The sequence below is a fragment of the Lutra lutra genome, chromosome 15 (assembly GCF_902655055.1).
Source record: "Lutra lutra chromosome 15, mLutLut1.2, whole genome shotgun sequence".
In the NCBI taxonomy this organism is placed as follows: domain Eukaryota; kingdom Metazoa; phylum Chordata; class Mammalia; order Carnivora; family Mustelidae; genus Lutra; species Lutra lutra.
The window spans coordinates 68498389-68516828 of record NC_062292.1 but is presented as its reverse complement, the minus strand read 5'-3'; the positions used below and the strand labels follow the sequence as shown (position 1 = coordinate 68516828).

Here is an 18440-nt window from a genome sequence, read left to right as displayed (position 1 = left end):
ATGTATTACTGTAAAACTGAAATGCTGAAGTATATATAGTCCCCAAAGCTGTTAGTTCCATATGCTAAAAGAAGAACCATCAAACAGCACGCCTGGGTGGCTCAGTGGGTTCAGCAACAGCCTTCGGCTCAGGTCCTGATCCTGGAGTGCTGGGATGGAGCGGGCTACCGGCTCTGTGGGGAGTCTGCTTCTCCCTCTGACCTTCTTCCTTCTCATGTTCTTTCTCTCTCTCTCAAATAAATAAACAAAATCGTAAAAAAAAAAAACCTATCAAATAGTTAAACAAGGAAACTGACAATATAAACAGGTTATCTAAGTTAATACAAACATTTTAAGATTAAGTATGGACGCTAATAGAATTTAAAGAATCATAAAAGACTGAATAACAGAATTTCATTTATATCATCATTCTCGCCTTCCTAGAATTTTACTGCACTAAGAGAAATAACATTGAACATTAACTTTTAAGCAAAATATCTTTCTCTAATCCTTGGAGCTTTCAAGAAAAATACCTCCTTAGCACTTCTCCATGTTATGTGAAAACGAAATCAAAGCATGTCAACTTAGCTCAAAGTTTCATGAGAGAAGCTACAGAATAAATCTTCACCGATAACACCCTTTGATCCGGACATAAAGAAGAGTATTTCTAAAAAGTAGAAAATGTTAGAGGAAAACAACATCTGCAACACGCGTGGTTCTTACTCCATAAAAACCTTAATGCCTTAAGAAGGCTCCACGAATGTGACGCGGGAGGCCACAACCTGAACGCCTCGCTACAGACCATCGTTTCCGGTGGCTGCTAAGTGTTTTTGTGAGATCTGCCCACAAAGCTCCTCTGAGAAAACATCCTGTTGAGAAATTTGTTCCTAAATCTCATCCTACTGCCACCCAACCGGGACTGCGACTAGACGCGCTCCTGTTTCTTGCGCATCAAACACTCCGACGCAGGCGCCCGCGCTCGACGGCCCCGCGCGCCAACTCCCGCCCTGGCGTCCGCGCACGGACAGCGGCAGCTCCCGGCTTCACGACAGCGCGCGCCGGGCCACAGCGAACGTGCAGAACGGACGATCGGCGAACAAACGGTCCGTTATCGTTCAGTGAATACGGACAACGGAACAAACACGGTGACGGCTGGGATGGTCTGGGAATCCGAAGAGAAGGTTCTGTTCAGGGGCCCGTAGGGGGCATCTGACTTCAGGTCAGGTCACCACCTCGGAGCCCCGGGATCGAGCCCTGCATCCGGCTCCCCAGCTCGTCCCTCTCCCCCTCGCCCGGCTCGTGCGGTCTCTCAGGGAAATAAACAAAATCTTTCAAAGGAAATGTTTTGTTCACATCCTCAAGTGTCACGTTGAGAGAACGCGAGCTGCGCCGCAGATTCTGACATTCACCTCCCGCGGCCCTCCTGACCCGGCGGAGACCGGCCGGACCGCCTCAGGACCGACGGTGAGGTGCGGAGCGGAGCGCTCAACGCCGTTCACCGGGACTCAGCGGACCGCGTCGCGTGCGTCTGTGGCACGCGGGCCCCGGGCGGGAAAGCGCGCGCGGAGACGCGGCCGGAAATGCAGACGCGCAGCCCAGCCCGCGGCCCCGCAGCCTCCACGACCGCGTGCGCAGGCGCAGGCGGCGCTGCCGGGGAGCTCGGACGGCGGCCGCCGCAGCCAGACGAGGAGGAAGAAGCTGAGCGGGCGCAGCGGCCAGCGAGCGTTCTCCGAGCCGCGGCGGACGCCGAGAGCCCGGTTCGCCGCAGCGCAGGACCGGAGCTGAAACACCGGGTGCGGGGTGCGGGGACGCGCCAGACGCTGACCCGCGGCCTGGGACAGGCTGAGCGCCCGACGCCGGAGCACGACGGCCGGGGCCGGAGCCGGCAGGCGTCAGCCACGGCAGCCGCCCCGCGCCGGGTTCCAGCCCGGCGTCCGCCCCGGGTCCCCACAGGGAGAACCACCGCCGGGGGACGGGAAGGGACCCTGTGGGGTCCGTCGGAGCCCTCTGGCGACAAGGCGGCCTCCGGAGATGCTCCTCAGCACAGCCCGACCCTTCGGAGCGGATGGAGCCCACACGCTCTGCGGGAGGAAACACCCGCTCCCGCCGCCTCCCGCCGCCTCTCGCCGTCCCGTCCTGCCTCGCGCGGCCGCTGGCGGCGAATCGCGCTCCGTCCACGGAGGCCGAGCGCGGGAGCCAAGATCGCCCCCCGCGCTCACACCGCCCCGCGGCGCGCGCCACCCCGAGGACTGCGAGACGGGCGACGAGCGCAGCAGCCTCCGGGGAAAGCGGCAACGTCCGGCCAGGCCCCGCGGCTCGGTGGTCGCACACCGGCTCCCGCTTCCAGCCGGGCTGCCGGCTCCGGGCTCTCGGTCTCTCTCCCTCTCCCCCTCTCCCTCTGTCCCTCCCCGCTGCACGCCTGCAAGTGCTCTAACACAAACAAATCTTTTAAAAAATCAGGCTTAACTATTACAGGAAAATTAGAAGTATCCGACGAGAAATTTAAAGCTATGACTACCATGCTAACGGATAAAGCGGACTGCGCGAGCAGACAGGCGGAAATCCTAAGAAAGAAAGACAGTTCTGGAGAACAGAAACACTAAAAAATGAAGAACGGCTCCCATGAGTTCATTAGCAGACTAAAAAGCAAACAGAAAAAAAAAAAAAAGACTAGAAAAAAAACAGGACAGGAGATCAAGAGCTGTGGGACAACAGTGTGACATCTGCATCATGGGAACACTAGAAGAGAGCGAGAAAGTCTGGAAAGCTCAAAGAATAATAAGCATCCTAGGATAAACGCAAACAAAACAAACGAAAGCCCTACACATACACACATCATTTTCAAACCACAGAAAGTCAAAGATAAAGGGGCGCCTGGGTGGCTCAGTCGGTTAAGTGTCTGCCTTGTGCTCAGGTCATGATCCAAGGGTCCTTGGTCGGAGCCCGACATCAGGCTCCCTGCTCAGCAGGGAGCGAGCTTCCCTCTGCCCCTCTGCCACTTGCCCTTGTTCTCTTCAAACAAACAAACAAAAATTTTTTAAAAAGAAAGAAAAAAAGGAAAAACAATCAAAGATAAAGGAAAAAACCTTAAAAGAAGATGGGAAAAACACCTTTCCTACAGAAGAGCAAAGGTAGGAATTATATCTAACTTCTTCTTGGAACCATGCAAGCAAGAACAGTGGACTGAAATTTAAGTGCAAGAAAAAAAATCACCAACCTGAAATTCAGTATCCTGCAAAACTACCCTTTAAAAATGAAGAGGGAAGTCTGGGTGGCTCAGTGGGTTAAGCCTCTCCCTTCAGCTCAGGTCACAATCCCAGGGTCCTGGGATCGAGTCCCACATTGGGCTCTTTGCTTGGCAGGGAGCCTGCTTCCTCCTCTCTCTCTGTCTGCCTCTCTGCCTACTTGTGATCTCTCTCTGTCAAATAAATAAACAAAATCTTAAATAAATAAAAAATAAATAAAAATGAAGAAGAAATAAAGACTTTCACTGACAAAAATTGAGGGACTCTGTATCCAGCAGACCTGCTTTGCAAGATGTTCAAAGTTCTTTAGAGAGAAGGAAAACGATGGTTCAGAAACTCGGATCGAGAAAAAGAAAGGAATACCACTGAGGAAGGAAAGAGTGAAGGTGACATATAAGCTTTTATTTTTCTTATTATTAGCTGATATAACAGGTAAGTCTGTTTAAAATAATAGCAACAATGTATGAAAAGGCCTGATATCCTTATATATAAGTGAAATGAACAATGGTGATGATACAAAGGAGGGTAAGGAGGAATTTGGGTTATTTTGTTATTACAATGTACCCCTGAAGTGATAGTGTTATCTGAAACTGAACTTGGCTTAGTTGTAACTGTGTACTGCCAACTCTAGTACAACCACTAAAAAAATGTAAAGGAAAAGGTTTATGGACAAAATTTTCCCCATGACAGTAAGAAACATAAGTTACTCATAAAACTATGTTAGAAATTAGAAACATAGGGGCTGGCTCAGTCATTTTCATAAAATCCCTAGGTTTTGTTATCTCATCATGTAAGGCCCTTAATTCTGATGTCTCCCCAAAAGTCTTCATTTGCTTCTATGCAGCTGTATCTCAAAATTAATTAGCAATGTGCACTTACGGAGCAGCCTGTATGTGAGCATCTCTGTAGTGATTTATAGTCATTAAAATGAAATAAAAGAAATGAACAGGCAGCCATAAAAAGCAGCATGTGAATTAGCAAGTCACTGTGATGATGTTCAGGCTTAATTCCCTGGGACTTAAGGAAAGCTATGCCGTCTTTCAATGTGGTTCAATAATGACTTTTTCCATTAGAAACATCAACAAATAAATGAGAAATATTCACGTTTGCCGTACCTCATTTTGTACACCATTCAAACAAACCATGATACAGACTCAAGCAGATATCCTTAACATCCGACACTTTAAGAGAACGTGAACTGCCCAATCAGCCAAATGCAGCACTAATTAGAGAAGTTTCTACTACAAAATGCAAGAAATGAGGATGAACCTGCTGGAAGTGACTATGAGAGTTTGAATCTTCCTGGTACATTTACAGCCATGTTCACAGTGCAGCAGAATAGATCTGCTTTCCCTCCATTTACGGCAGCAGAGGCTTCCATAATGGACGATATTTTGGGAAGAGTGGCATCTTGTTTTGTCTCCAAGGCTTAAGACGGATCGTTGCTGCCCCTTAGCTGTTTGTGTATGTAAAGGGAGAAAAGAAGACTTTACTGAAATGTGAGATCCACCAGAATTTGCATAACAGCCGCTGCCATGCAGAGGCTGGGCCCCAAGCCAACCTCTCTCCTATTCTCCACTACAAAGTAAGCAGCTCAGGCAGCTTCCAAAACAGTCAGTCAGTATGAAGGTAAGACAACAGAAGTCTACTGAAAGCAGGACCTGCCGATGCCTGTACACCATCAGGTTCCAGCTCCAGTAACTTTTGTCAACGGGAACCGGGAGCGGAAAAGCAGCAGCGGGATGATGCAGTCTTGTATTCTGGACCTGCTCCTACGCTGGTACAAGGAAGACTGCTCTCACAGAGGACACAACTCACAAGGTGTGGTTAGATGGGAGAATGTGACCCCTTACTCCCTGGAGCGAGCTAAGGAGCCTAAACACAAAAAATTGGTCAAAAAGGGAAAAAAAGGCCCTGGGATAAACAGCATCCGACAGCAGTGATGATAAAAGTGTCACTTGGGCTCATTTGTATCATCTGTTAGTGACTGAGTCACTAAGATGTGTTAAATGCTTTAAAAAGGTACCTGACATCCAAAAATGTTTTCCTAAACTAAGAACCTAATGGGGGCTGTTTCCGAATGGAGATACTGCAGACAGCTTGGTGTATCTCTCCGTGTTGTGGTAGAACAGAGGCTTCGTCTGACCTACTGCAAGATGAATGGCTTTTCTAAGGGTCGTCAAAGTTGTGATTCACCAGGAAATTCATGAAACAGCCACAGGTAATAACGCTAATTTCTTAAAAGCAGCAAACTACAGATTGTTTTAAATAGACCTAAAAGTTTTAATACACACTTTTAGTAACTGAAAGGAGAAAATACTTACTAGTATTTCAGTTGGGGAAATTTACACAAAAGCACCATCTTAGGGCTACAGAAACGAATCCTCTGTTCTTGAGCTAGATAAATGTTAAGGGGCGTAGTTCTGGTGCTGGGGCTGGTTTTGTTGGTTTGTGCTGTTGCTGTTTTTAATGCCTGCAGATCTTGACACACAGTCCATAATCTCAATGACCTATTTCTGTTAAGATTTTATTTATGTATTTAACAGAGAGAGAGAGACACAGTGAGTGAGGGAACACAAGCAGGGGCAAGGGAGAGGGGGAAGCAGGCTTCCCCTTGAGCAGGAAGCCCAATGTGGGGCTGATCCCAGCCCCTGGGATCATGACCTGAGCCAAAGGCAGACCCTTAACCATCTGAGTCCCCCAGGAGCCCTTAATGGCCTATTTTTAAAGTAGAGTTTGTGATCCTTAAATGCAAAAACTAGAATGATTGCCCTAACATTCAAGGAGCATTCATTCACTAGTAAACAAAAGACAAACTAAGAACTGCACTACAATGTGACACGTTAGAAAACAGAACAACACGTAGTGGAAGCAGCGAGGTTACAGCTCAGGGACCCTTCCCCAGAACTGGGTGACAGGTAAGCTGAGGCTTTCTACTGTCTCATCTGCCCTCCTTTCTCTATTTCAAATGAAACTTTTTTCTCTTTGCTTTTTATTTAAGAACTTAGTAACAAATTTCATTTTTCTAATTTTTCATTTTGATGTTAGCTAATTTACTTCTTGAGATTGCAACAGAAAAATGTGTCATCAAGTGCGTGCAGGACAATTTCCAGTTGTCTGATAATTCCTAGCGTCACAATCAACAAACAGCTTAACAAAAAGTGACCAAGCACCCTTTTGCTCTGGCTTCTAGCCATCAGCATCTGTCTGTGACTTCCTCAGCAGTCTTCCGTAGTTCCTACCCATGCGATGAAGGACTAGACAAGGAACTATGGGATAATCACACTCAGCAATTTCAGCAAAAAATAAAAAGGTGGGGTTCAGAAGCACAGTCTACCATACTTCATTGTTGTTACTGTGAAAGTTACCACTGAATTCTGCAATTGTTAGGATCATCTTTCTCCTTTCACATATATTCTGAGGTGTTACTAATCCCATGTAGCTTGGCTAAAAATACCTAAAATATTCTAGTGTACATATCTACCATCTGTGCGTGTCAGAATGCCTTTGCCCATCTCCTAAACTCTGACTTCCTAACACAGTAGCAGAACTTTTTACTGCCAAATTGTTTTGACATTGAGATGTTTTCTAAAATTGATGGTAAAATACACACAGTAGACAAAAACTTGGCTGTTAAAACAGGAAGGTAGAAAAAGACCAAATTTAATAGCTCAGAACCTATTTTGTTTGAAGAGTGAGTAGTGGTTACTATCTCACTTTACCAACGCTGCCGTTTCTGCCCTCTTTGCTGGTATGATTTTTTTTTTTTTCCTAATCTGTATAATCGCAATTTAGATAAGAGACTCCGGATAAACAAAAGCCTTAGGAACACCATACATCCAGTTGGAAGACCCATATCTATATTAAAGGGTTCCAAGGAAGTCACAGTTAACATGCAAACAATGACCCACTCCCTTCCTTGGTAGGTCTCCCCCCAGTCTTACATACTTCTCTTTAACTCCTGACATTAGGTACTTGCTGGGACGAAGTGATCCTCATCTTTAACAAAAAGGCACAGGAATGACCTGTTACTATACAGATCTTGGATTATGTCCTCATATTTTCCCACCTTTTAGTTGTAAGGGCAGAGGGGGGAATTAGACATACAACAAGTTTCCTTTTCTTCTGGAAAAAGAATTCTTAATTCTATGAAGCAGAACTACATTAAGAAGTAGTTGGCTTTAGGAGCACCTGGGGGGCTCAATGGCTAAAGCCTCTGCCTTCTGCTCAGCTCAGGTCATGATCCCAGGACCCTGGGATCAAGCCCCGCATCCGGCTCTCTGCTCTGCAGGGAGCCTGCTTCCCTCTCTCTCTCTCTGCCTGCCTCTCTGCCTGCTTGTGATCTCTCTGTCAAATAAATAAATAATTTTTTTAAAAAAATCTTTAAACCAAACCACGAACAGTCACGTTGAGCTTCGCCAGCTGTATCCTAAACCCCTAATACGCCTCGCTTCCATTTCCCCTTTAAGAGTTAAATCCCTGCAACCCCTGCCTGACCCGGCTCTCCATCGCCACCTGCTGGTGCAGTTCTGTGCTCTCCACAAGCCGCACAAGCGGCACCAGCCTGCCCGGAGGTGGTTCACTACTAACAGATCAAAGTAAGATTCGGGTACTGTATCTTGGTAAGATCTAACATTTTGGCTAAAAAGGACAGGGCTCCTACTAACTACAACTATAAATAATTCCAAATTTCTCTAAAAAAACAAAAAACAAAAAAAAAAACTTTCCAAAAAGCAATTTCAACTTCAATGTTTCCTCTTTCTAATATAAAGTACAGCCACAAAATTTCAGAACTTTAAAAACAAAGAAAAAAATCCTTAAAAACAAATGGGAATGGTCATACAATTTTTAAAAAATTTTATGTTAGAAACAACACTACATGGTTCAAAAACTAAAACACTTTGTAAGTCAAAACAGAGAAGAAACTTCAACCCAAGATTTCTTAAGAAGAAAATGCAGACAAAAAATGAGGTTTCCCTAAGTTCTGAGTGCAACACAAGAAGGCAGAACATGTAAGCACCCCCCAACTAGTCCTCCATGGTGTATTTTCTCAGGACTCGCCTACACTAAAGGGCTTCAAATTCTTGTCCTGTCATCACAACTGACTAATGTCTGTGCAACGCGCTAGCTGTGCCTCTGCGCCCTTATATTTACTTTGCCCCCCAAAGCCTCTTTCTTTCTAGCAGTTCTAGCAAAGATGCCAATACCGAATTCTGAACACGAACCCCTCTGCTAATCTTCCCAGCATACGCTCCACCCACCTTCTCCCAATGATTTTGTGAACTCCTCAACACTCTGCAGGTGTTTTTATTATGGAAGCTACCACACGGTAACAACCTGTGTACTGCCTACAATGGCACTTCAATATTTTATAGAGAAAGAGATGAATCAAATACTGTGAGGCTAGAGATTATGTTTAAAATTAAGTGATCCAGGGACGCCTGGGTGGCTCAGTTGGTTGGGCAGCTGCCTTCGGCTCAGGTCATGGTCCCGGCGTCCTGGGATCGAGTCCCACATCGGGCTCCTTGCTCATCAGGGAGCCTGCTTCTCCCTCTGCCTCTGCCTGCCATTCTGTCTGCTTGTGCTTGCTCTCTCTCCCTCTCTCTCTCTGACAAATAAATAAATAAAATCTTAAAAAAAAAAAAATAAAAAAAAAATAAAATTAAGTGATCCAAATCCTGACCTTCCATTGTGAAAAGTACAATCATTAGTAATAGAAGTCATACCAGTAAATCTAAGTAATACAAGTAAACTATTAATCCCTGACCAGTTAGCTGAAGTGTAACAGACATGGGTGTCTGGGTGGCTCAGTCAGTGAAGCCTCAGACTCTTGATTTCGGCTTAGGTCATGAGATCCAGGCCCACATCACACTCTGCACCGGGCATGGAGCCTGCTTAAGGGTCTCTCTTCCCCTCCTCTCCCTCTGCCCCACACCTCCTACCCTGGCTCATGTGCACTCTTTCCATCTCTCTCTGGGGGAAAAAAAGTAGGAAAGAAAGAAAAAGAAAAGCCAAAACCTAGATAGTATCTAACCCATTTCTTCCCTCAACATTTCAATTTGAAACAATTGGGATTTGTGTGCAGCAATTTAAAAACTGCTCGGCCAACGAGCTGTACTAAGCAAGGGCCGAGCTACTATTATTATTATCCGTAGGTTTTCTTATTAAAGAAACATTAATCCATCAGTTCTTATTTATTTATTTATTTATTTATTTGACAGAGAGATCACAAGTAGGCAGAGAGGCAGGCAGAGAGAGAGGAAGGGAAGCAGGCTCCCTGCTGTGCAGACAGCCCGATGCGGGGCTCGATCCCAGGACCCTGGGATCATGACCTGAGCCGAAGGCAGCGGCTTAACCCACTGAGCCACCCAGGCGCCCCTAATCCATCAGTTCTGTAATTAAATAAAATCTCAGACCGAAAGGGCTTAATTAGAATACTTGGATTCATGTGGGTTTTAATAACTCTCATAAAAATCACTTGACTGGAATTCAAAATTACCTCTTCAATGAGCTGTTTCCTACAGAATCTATTACGTCAGCACAGACACTTCTTTTCCAAACAGAAAACTATCTTTTGGAGGAAAATTATAATTAGCGCTGTAAATTTTATTTATAATCCATTGTGCTCATTAAAGCCACTCAACTGGGCTAAAATGACACCAAAGAAACTATTCACTGGCAAAATGTCAATACAGCACTAGAGGTTCAGCGCTCTGTGACCTAAACTGTCATCAGGGTACACTGGCCTGAAACAGACCCCAACCCCATTAACCTCAAACAAGTTTCAGTTTTAATCACCGGCCGCAGGAAACATATTTTGGTTACTTTTCATCTGTCTCGAAAGTGCCCGTTTGGGCAGAGGAGCCTGAGCAAACCGGGGTCACACTAAGTATAGACGCTGCGCGACTGTGACACTGCAGTGCCGCTACACGCCAGAGAGGAAGGCCCCAGCACCGCCTCCATCTCCGTGTGGGCATAATGCATGGAGGAGGCACTAGGGCTTCCACCTCTATCCTCGCTTGCTAAAATGCTGCCGCAGAAGAACGGAGCGCCCACTCGGACAACTTCGGAAACGACAGACACCACATGAAGTGGCAAGACAACAAAACCCGATTTGCACAAGAAGTTGTTTTTTAAAGATTTTGTTTATTTATTTGACAAAGAGAGAGACTGAGCATGAGCAGGGGGAATGAGAGATGCGGGGGGGGGGGGAGCAGGCTCCCCGCTGAGCAGGGAGCATGATGCGGGACTCGATCCCAGGACCCTGAGATCACGACCTGAGCTGAAGGGAGCCACTGAGCTGACTGAGCCGCCCAGGCGCCCCTTACAGGAAATGTTTTTTGAAAGACTGTATTTATTTATTTACCTGAGACAGAGAGAGAGAGAGAGAGAGAGAGCGCGCGCGCGCAAGCGCGCACCCACACAGTGGAGAAGGGGTTGAGGGAAAGGGAGCAGCTGACTCCCCAGAGAGCTCAGTGTGAGGCTCAATCCCAGGAACCCGGAACCATGAGCTGAGCCGACTGAGGCACGGAGGCGCCCCAACTGTTACTGCAGGAGGAGGGAGACACACGCATTGACCTGTATATACCTAATGTATTTGTGGGAGACGTCACAGACTCTAATGTTGGGAGTGATTTTCCTGGAAGATTCTTTGCACCAATTTTGGTTCCAAAACAACTAGTTCTTGGGGCACCTGGGTAGCTTCTTCCTCTCCCTCTGCCTGCCTCTCCCCTTGCTTGTGCTCTCTGTCAAATAAATAAATAAAATCTCTAAAAAGGAACAAACAGGGGTGCCTGGGTGCCTCAGTCGTTGGCCGTCTGCCTTCAGCTCACATCAGGATCCCAGGGTGCTGGGATCGAGCCCTGATGCAGCCGGCTCCCTGCTTAGTAGGGGGCCTGCTTCTCCTTCTCCCACTCCCCTGCTTGTGTTCCTTCTCTGTCTCTCTCTGTTGAATCGATAAAATCTTTTAAAAAATAAATAAAATTTAAAAAAATAAAAATACACAACTAATTCTTAAGTATTATTTTCCAAGTGTAAATGTAAACCTGAAAATGCATTCAATATACAGATCAGTTTTCTCATTTTGATTGAGAAATGGTTGTTCTGCTTAATCATTATCACAGCTGGTAAGGGGTTATCACGAGATTGTCTAAAAGGGGATTCCAAAATAGATTTACTCAGAGAGGGAGCAGGGTAACAAGGGTAAAAGTATTTCATTGTTTCCTTTTTTATCTCTTAAATTCTGAATCATAGGAGTTTATTACCTAATCAAATAGCATCTTCTGGTCCAATATCCATACTCTTACACATTATTTTATTTTTAGTGGGAGAGGCACAGAGGGAAAAGGAGACAGAGAATTGTAAGCAGGTTCCACACACAGTATGAAGCTGGGAGGGGGGGCGGTCAGGGTCAGTCTCTCCACCCACAGACAATGACCTGAGCTAAAATCAAGAGTCCGAGGCTTAATTCACGGACTCACCCAGGAGCCTCTACACATGACATTGTTTTTAATAATAGCTTCCCACGTCCGAAGTATCTCTTGCCGTCTGAATTAGTTCCTGAATTCACAGAGCAAGAATGATAAAACCCTGAAAAAAACATAAAGGAAAATCTTCAATAAATGGGATTTGACAGTGATTTCTCAGATAGGACTCCAGAAGCACAGTCAACAGAAGAAAAAACAGATAAGCTGGAGTTCATCAACACTGAAAGCCCTCGTGCATCAGAGCACACTGTCAAGAGGGTGAGAAGGCAGCCCACACAGGGGAGTTCACAGTAGGAAGTCCTGCACGCGGAGTATATAACGAACCCTGAAAACTCGCCAACAAAATACAGCACAATTCAAAAAGTTCCATACCAATTTACTCAACACCGGCTGTGGACGAGAGGGCTCGTTTCCCCAGATTCCTGCCAACACTCAATTATTATTATTATCATCATTAATATGAAAATTTTCAGTTTTGCCAAAATTTAAATACAGAAAGCCTCAAAATTACTGAAACATAAACCAACCATACCTTCACACCAAGTACACAGCACTGTCAGTTATATCTATAAAAACAAATTAAAAAGCATACTAAAAAATACATTACAAATACATTAAATAAAAACAGAATTAGGACCCTTAAAATCTTTAATATAACTTTAAATAAAAGACATTAAGAGCATCATCCTTTAATATTTTCTCAAAAGAATGAACTAAACTTCAAACTCCAATTATTAATGTTCCAGTTCCTAAACAATGAATTGCAATTTTTCATAAATTAGTGACATATTTGAATCCCTCTAAATAACAGAGTTCAGGGGCACCTGGGTGGCTCAGTGGGTTAAGCCTCTGCCTTCAGCTCAGGTCATGGTCTCAGGGTCCTGGGATCGAGCCCCACATCGGGCTCTCTGCTCATTGGGGAGCCTGCTTTCCCCTCTCTCTCTGCCTGCTTATGATCTCTATCTATCAAATAAATAAATAAAATCTTAAAAAAAAAAATCACAGAGCTAATGAGTAAACTCCTATAAATTTAACAGTATGTCACATAATTCAAGAAAAGGAAAAATTTCAGTCATGGAACTAAACTTGGGTTTTGCTTTTTAAAATTACATAAACAGTTTAAAAAATTACATACACAGTTACCAATCATTCAATACTAATCATAACAGCAAATACTTTATTTTTTTCTAGAGGGTCTTGGGTTTGCTTTTTGAATACTGCCAAAAGAGAAAGTAAATGGAGAGATAAAATATATGATCTATGTTTTCATTAGAAATGTAAGGCCTGGGACACCTAGGTGGCTCAGTGGGTTAAGCCTCTGCCTTCAGCTCAGGTCATGATCCCAGGGTCCTGGGATTGAGCCCCGCATTGGGTTCTCTGCTCAGCAGGGAGCCTGCTTCCTCCTCTCTCTCTGCCTGCTTCTCTGCCTGCTTGTGATCTCTTGTCTGTCAAATAAATAAATAAAATCTTAAAAAAAAAAAAAAAAGATGGGGCGCCTGGGTGGCTCAGTGGATTGAGCCGCTGCCTTCGGCTCGGGTCATGATCTCGGGGTCCTGGGATCGAGCCCCACGTCGGGCTCTCTGCTCAGCAGGGGGTCTGTTTCCTCCTCTCTCTCTGCCTGCCTTTCTGCCTACTTGTGATCTCTCTCTCTCTGTCATAAATAAATAAAATCTTTAAAAAATAAATAAATAAAAAATAAATTAAAAAAAAAGAAATGTAAGGCCTAATATTTGCTTTATTTTTTATTTTATTTTTTTCGGGAGGGAGAGAGGGAGACAGAAAATCCTAAGCAGGCTCCATGCTCAGCACAGAGCCGAACACAGGGCTCAATCTCACAACCCTGAGATCACGATCTGAGCTGAAACCAAGAGTTGGACACAACTGACTGAGCCACACAGTCGCCGTGGAAGATCTGCTTTAAAAGCAACACTGACAAAAACCCAACTGCTTTTAAAGAATTGGGGGTTGGGGCGCCTGGGTGGCTCAGTGGGTTAAGCCGCTGCCTTCGGCTCAGGTCATGATCCCAGGTCCTGGGTTCGAGCCCCACATCGGGCTTTCTGCTCAGCAGGGAGCCTGCTTCCTCCTCTCTCTCTGCCTGCCTCTCTGCCTGCTTGTGATTTCTCTCTGTCAAATAAATAAATAAAATCTTTAAAAAAAATAAAATAAAATAAAGAATTGGGCGTTAATGTTCCAGGTGCATTTGGTAAAAGCCTGTTTTAAAGACTATAACATGCCTGGTAATAGTCCCTCTTTCCTTCCATAGCCAAAGATGCTTAGTCTTTTTCGAATCATGAACTCCTCTGAGAAGCTGGTCAGAGCTACACAAAAACACAAACCTGGATCCGGACCGGACCGCCCCGTCGCAAAGACATCACCACCCCTGCAGCCTCCCAGGGACCACAGGTTATCTAAAGCCCTACCTCAGGCTGTAACAAGGGAAAGAAAACATTCACAGGAACCTATCGCATGCCAGACGCTTCATATAAATCTAATTTTGCATATAGCCACTGCAGAAGGGCATCCCTACTCCCGCACTATGAATGAGAAGACCAAGTGTGAATGAGATAAAGCAAATTGCTTGTGTGTGGTTGTTAAGCAAGGATTTAAATTGGGTTCTGATTCCATAGCCCGTGCATGCCCTTTCCACTCCTGAAGCATGAACGCAAAGTTTACTAACACACCCAACATCCTGTGCTAAAGTAGCTGCCTGAAAAATAACCACCACCTTATGACTAGCATTTCTGTTACCGGCCTGGGAAACCACGGACTACTAAGAACAACATACATGGTGGCAACCGCCCCACGCTGAGAGGGAGTGTGTGCTGCAGGTAAAATCAGCCGAGTACAAGACCTCGCCATTAGCGTGAACCATTAAAAAAAAAAAGACGACTGCAGAAACATTACAAAAGACCATCATACTGGAGACTTTTACAAACAGCTGTAGAAGATAAGCTCTAACATCGTTTCAAGGAAAAAAGCCAGATAAAAATCTTTTTCAATCAACCTTATGAAAATCCTTGAGTTCAGCAGGAACAGATATCCTCATGAGGAAAATAAGGCTCAGGGGAGGTTACCCAGGTTAGCGAAGATTCATTGAGTTCATTCTTGCAAATACTGGTAAAACACCCCTTTCTTCCCTGGCTTCTAATCTAACTCACTCACAGTTCATTTTATCAATAAAACACCCCAAGCTACTTTATATGCCTAGGATCTTTGAAGAATAGCAACTATTAAAAATTTCTGGATGCCACAGCAATTTGAAGAACAAAAAGCCTGCATCATTATGGTTTCTGATAACATGCAGAAAGCACATGAATTTGATGTTAAGTAATCAACAGTAAAAATCAAGTGATTTTATGCAGGAATATTTCAAAATTTTAGCCAAAATGTTAAGCCAAGTCTTTCTACCTAGATTCATTGTTTTACTTATATTTACAAATAATTTAAATATGCAAGTGGGCACATATGGTGCCCATCGCCTGAAATTAAATATTGTATGAAAGGGCTAGAGGAGCCGGGGTGGCTCAGTGGGTTAAGCATCTAGCTGCCTTCGGGTCAGGTCATGGGGGTCAGCCCCATGTCGGGCTCCTCACTCAGCTCAGAGCCTGCTTCTCTCTTTCTCCCCACCCCACCCCCCTGCTTGTGCTCTCTCTCGCTATCTCTAATTAATACATAAAATCTTAAAAAAAAAAAAGACTAAAACTTGTGATCAACACATAGCCTAAAACAAATCTAGTATCTTTACAGCAGAGAATAAATCAGGTTAGGAAAAATTAGTCTGCTTTTTTTGAAGATTTATTTATTTATTTGAGAGAGAGAGAGACAGCGGGAGCACAAACGTGGTGAGCAGCAGAGGGAGAGGGAGAAGCAGGTTCCCCGCTGAGCAGGGAGCCCAACGCAGGACTCAATCCCAGGACCCCAGGATCACGACCTGAGCAAAGCAGTCAGCTGAACCGACTGAGCCACGCAGCACCCTGAAAAATTAGTTACTGTCTTCGGATAGCCTACAAGAAAGAGGGGACAAAAAAATAAAAAATAAAAAGAAATAAATTAGAGAAAAGAGAAAGAGGGGACAATGTTTAATATATCAACTTGCTCTGAGCGACAGCAACTAATCCCTGGATTAAACAGTCCATTTTACGAAAGCTTTCAACACGGGCAGCGCCTGGGCGGCTCGGTTAGGTAAGTGTCTGACTCTTCGTTCCGCTCAGGTGATGATCTCAGGGTTGTGCGATCAAGCCCCACTTAAGATTCTCGCTCTCCCTCGCCCCCTGCCTCTCCCCTACCCCTCACGCTCTCTCCCTCCGTCTCCTAAGAACAAAACGAAACCAGAACCAAGACCCAAACCAAACCAAACACAAAAACCCACAAAGGCTTTCAACGTGTTGGCGAACTGGATCCTTCCACCACCTTAAAAGGTAAGCGGTATCAAAACCGTTTACCGTCTTTGGCCTCAATTTCTCCCCCGTTCGTCTGTGCACACGCGGGTCAACGCGGAGGCGCGGGCTCCAGCCGGCGTGTGCGCCTCGGGCCCGCGGCGGGCGCGACACCGGTCCGCGCGTCTCCCGCGGGGCGCGGCCACCGACCCTCGCAGTCGCGCTGTCGTGCCCGTCGCGGACCAGCCTCGCCGCCTCCTGCGGCCTCCCAAACGGACTCCCTGTTAATACGGAGGTTAAACCGGCCGCCCGTAGGAGCGGGAACAGCAGACACAACATCCCGAGGAAAATCCTCGCGCCGCCAACGACGACGACTCACCCGCTTGGACGGACAGTGCTCGCTCTTCTCGTCCGTCATCGTCCCACTCTTGAGCGCTTTCCTCGGGTGCCTGACAGTTGTTTTTACGGCAGGTCGACATACATAGTTCTCCAAGTTCTTTGGAGGTTTTTTAGTTCTCTTAGCCTGAAGGCCAATTTTCAATTTTAAGTTTCCCTCTGAAAAGTTTGTTTCCTTCACTGAAAACTGCGGCTGTGCGCCGCTCAAACCGTCCTCCGGGCCGGCCTCGCCGCCTCTTCCCCGGGTCCACTCGCGAAGGTCCTCCCCGCCTCGCGCAGTGCTCTCTAGCTCCGCTTCTCTCGTGCTCGCCGCTGGGCCGGTGCCGACGGCAGAGGGACTCTTCCTTGCAAACCCTTCGCAGTCGGAACCCAATCCTAACATAGCAGTATTTCTAGGGTCCATCACAAGTGTCTGTTATTGCCGAAGAAGCTGATGAAGATTTTACAGAACTGTGTTCCATAAAAAACAGGGATCTCCAAAACTTGCATCCAGCATCTCTTTCTCTGCAGAATAAACCATAACAAAAATTCATGAGAATAGAAAGCAACTATTGATTAATATGAAAAAATGGGCATAAAGGGAGAGGGACAAGGAGGTCAGGAAGAACCCCAAATCACAGTTAAAACGAACCAAAATACAGTACAAAATGAATTTAAATTAGTTATAAATAAATTTAAAATTTTAGAATAAGCTTATTCTACAGATATCATAAACAAGTTGTAGTAATACATGTTATGGACTGGTTTTAGTGCTCCAACTTTTGTAAGGGGTTTTCAGCTTTTCAGGCTAGGACTCAGGCTGGAATTATCTCCGCTGCTGGTGAATTAAATTCTGAATTCATTCACTCATTCATTCATTCAAAAATATTTCTGAGCTCCTATCATGTGCCGGGTATTGTGCAATAAAGCTGGAAACACAGTACTCAACAAAACAGACCCAGTTCCTAAATTTACAAGACTTATACTCTAGTAAGAAAGACAAACATTAAAAAATTGTTATATAAATGATTTATAACACTTGTTATAAAATCTTTGAAAACCAGAAATTTTACAAGTTTTCCTAATAGTAACTAGTCAGTTGGCATGCTTTAATCCCACAAACCCGTAAATATTTTTCCAAATTCATAAAATATAAGCAAGCAAATTATTATAAGAGATGTACACCTAACTTGCAAATATAAATAAAGTACACGGGCAACCTCCCTTCTCACAGAGAAAGGCCTTCAGGAAACCAGATTACCAGATAATCACAAGGCTGACTAACAAATACAGAACCAAAATAATTCACTATTCTTGAAGACAGACTAGTCTTTAAGCATATATCCAATCAAGATCCCAGACAAGTATCTGAAAAAAGACCATCCTATTCCTTAGAACATTCCATTTATGAAGCGGAGAATTTCATAATTTAAACTACGTGCCTTAAGACTTCTTTCCAACAAGACTAAGATTCTCAAGGACAAAGATCATATAGCTACTTCACAACTTGTATAGGAATATAAGTAAAATGCATAGCCCAACGCTTGGCAACACAGTGAGGCTTCAAGAGAAAGTACCAATGATTAATTATTATTACTAATTGTAGTAGCAGCATATTAAATGTTCAGTAAATACCGGCCAACTGACTAAACTCTCAAGTTTGCAAGATCAGTCGCGGGGGTAACCTTCCGATTAGCTCACTCTGATAATTCTTGCTAACGCTGCACAGAAGTTTTCGAGGCTGTTCATAATCTGGCTCAGAAGTATGCAAACTTGCTTGTCCTTACTTCCCAACACACCTCCCCTATGCCGTCGCCAATTCGGTTTCCTTACTGTCCCTGACAAATCATGTTCATTTCTGCATCTGTGCCATGTGTTCTCTTTCCCTCTCAAAGTACAAAGTCCGGGGGGCCTGGGTGGCTCAGTTGGTTAAGTGACTGCCTTCTGGGCAGGTCATGACCCTGGCATCCTGGGATCAA

At 45.0% G+C, this 18440-nt stretch overlaps 1 protein-coding gene across 7 annotated transcripts in view; it reads right to left on the bottom strand.

Annotated features, from left to right (window-relative positions):
- ASH1L (ASH1 like histone lysine methyltransferase) overlaps positions 1 to 18440 on the bottom strand; it is a 193359-nt gene that overhangs the window by 147136 nt on the left and 27783 nt on the right. For 5 of the 7 annotated variants that reach the window (XM_047703838.1, XM_047703836.1, XM_047703837.1 and 2 more), the window contains one exon: positions 16466 to 16986. The exons of 1 other annotated variant lie outside the window; for it this stretch is intronic. In XM_047703838.1, the coding sequence (XP_047559794.1) occupies positions 16466 to 16885 (420 nt within the window). In that variant the 5' untranslated portion in view covers positions 16886 to 16986. Of the gene's footprint in view, positions 1 to 16465; positions 16987 to 18440 lie in introns of those variants that run through there. One more of the 7 variants, XM_047703841.1, reaches the window with a different exon arrangement.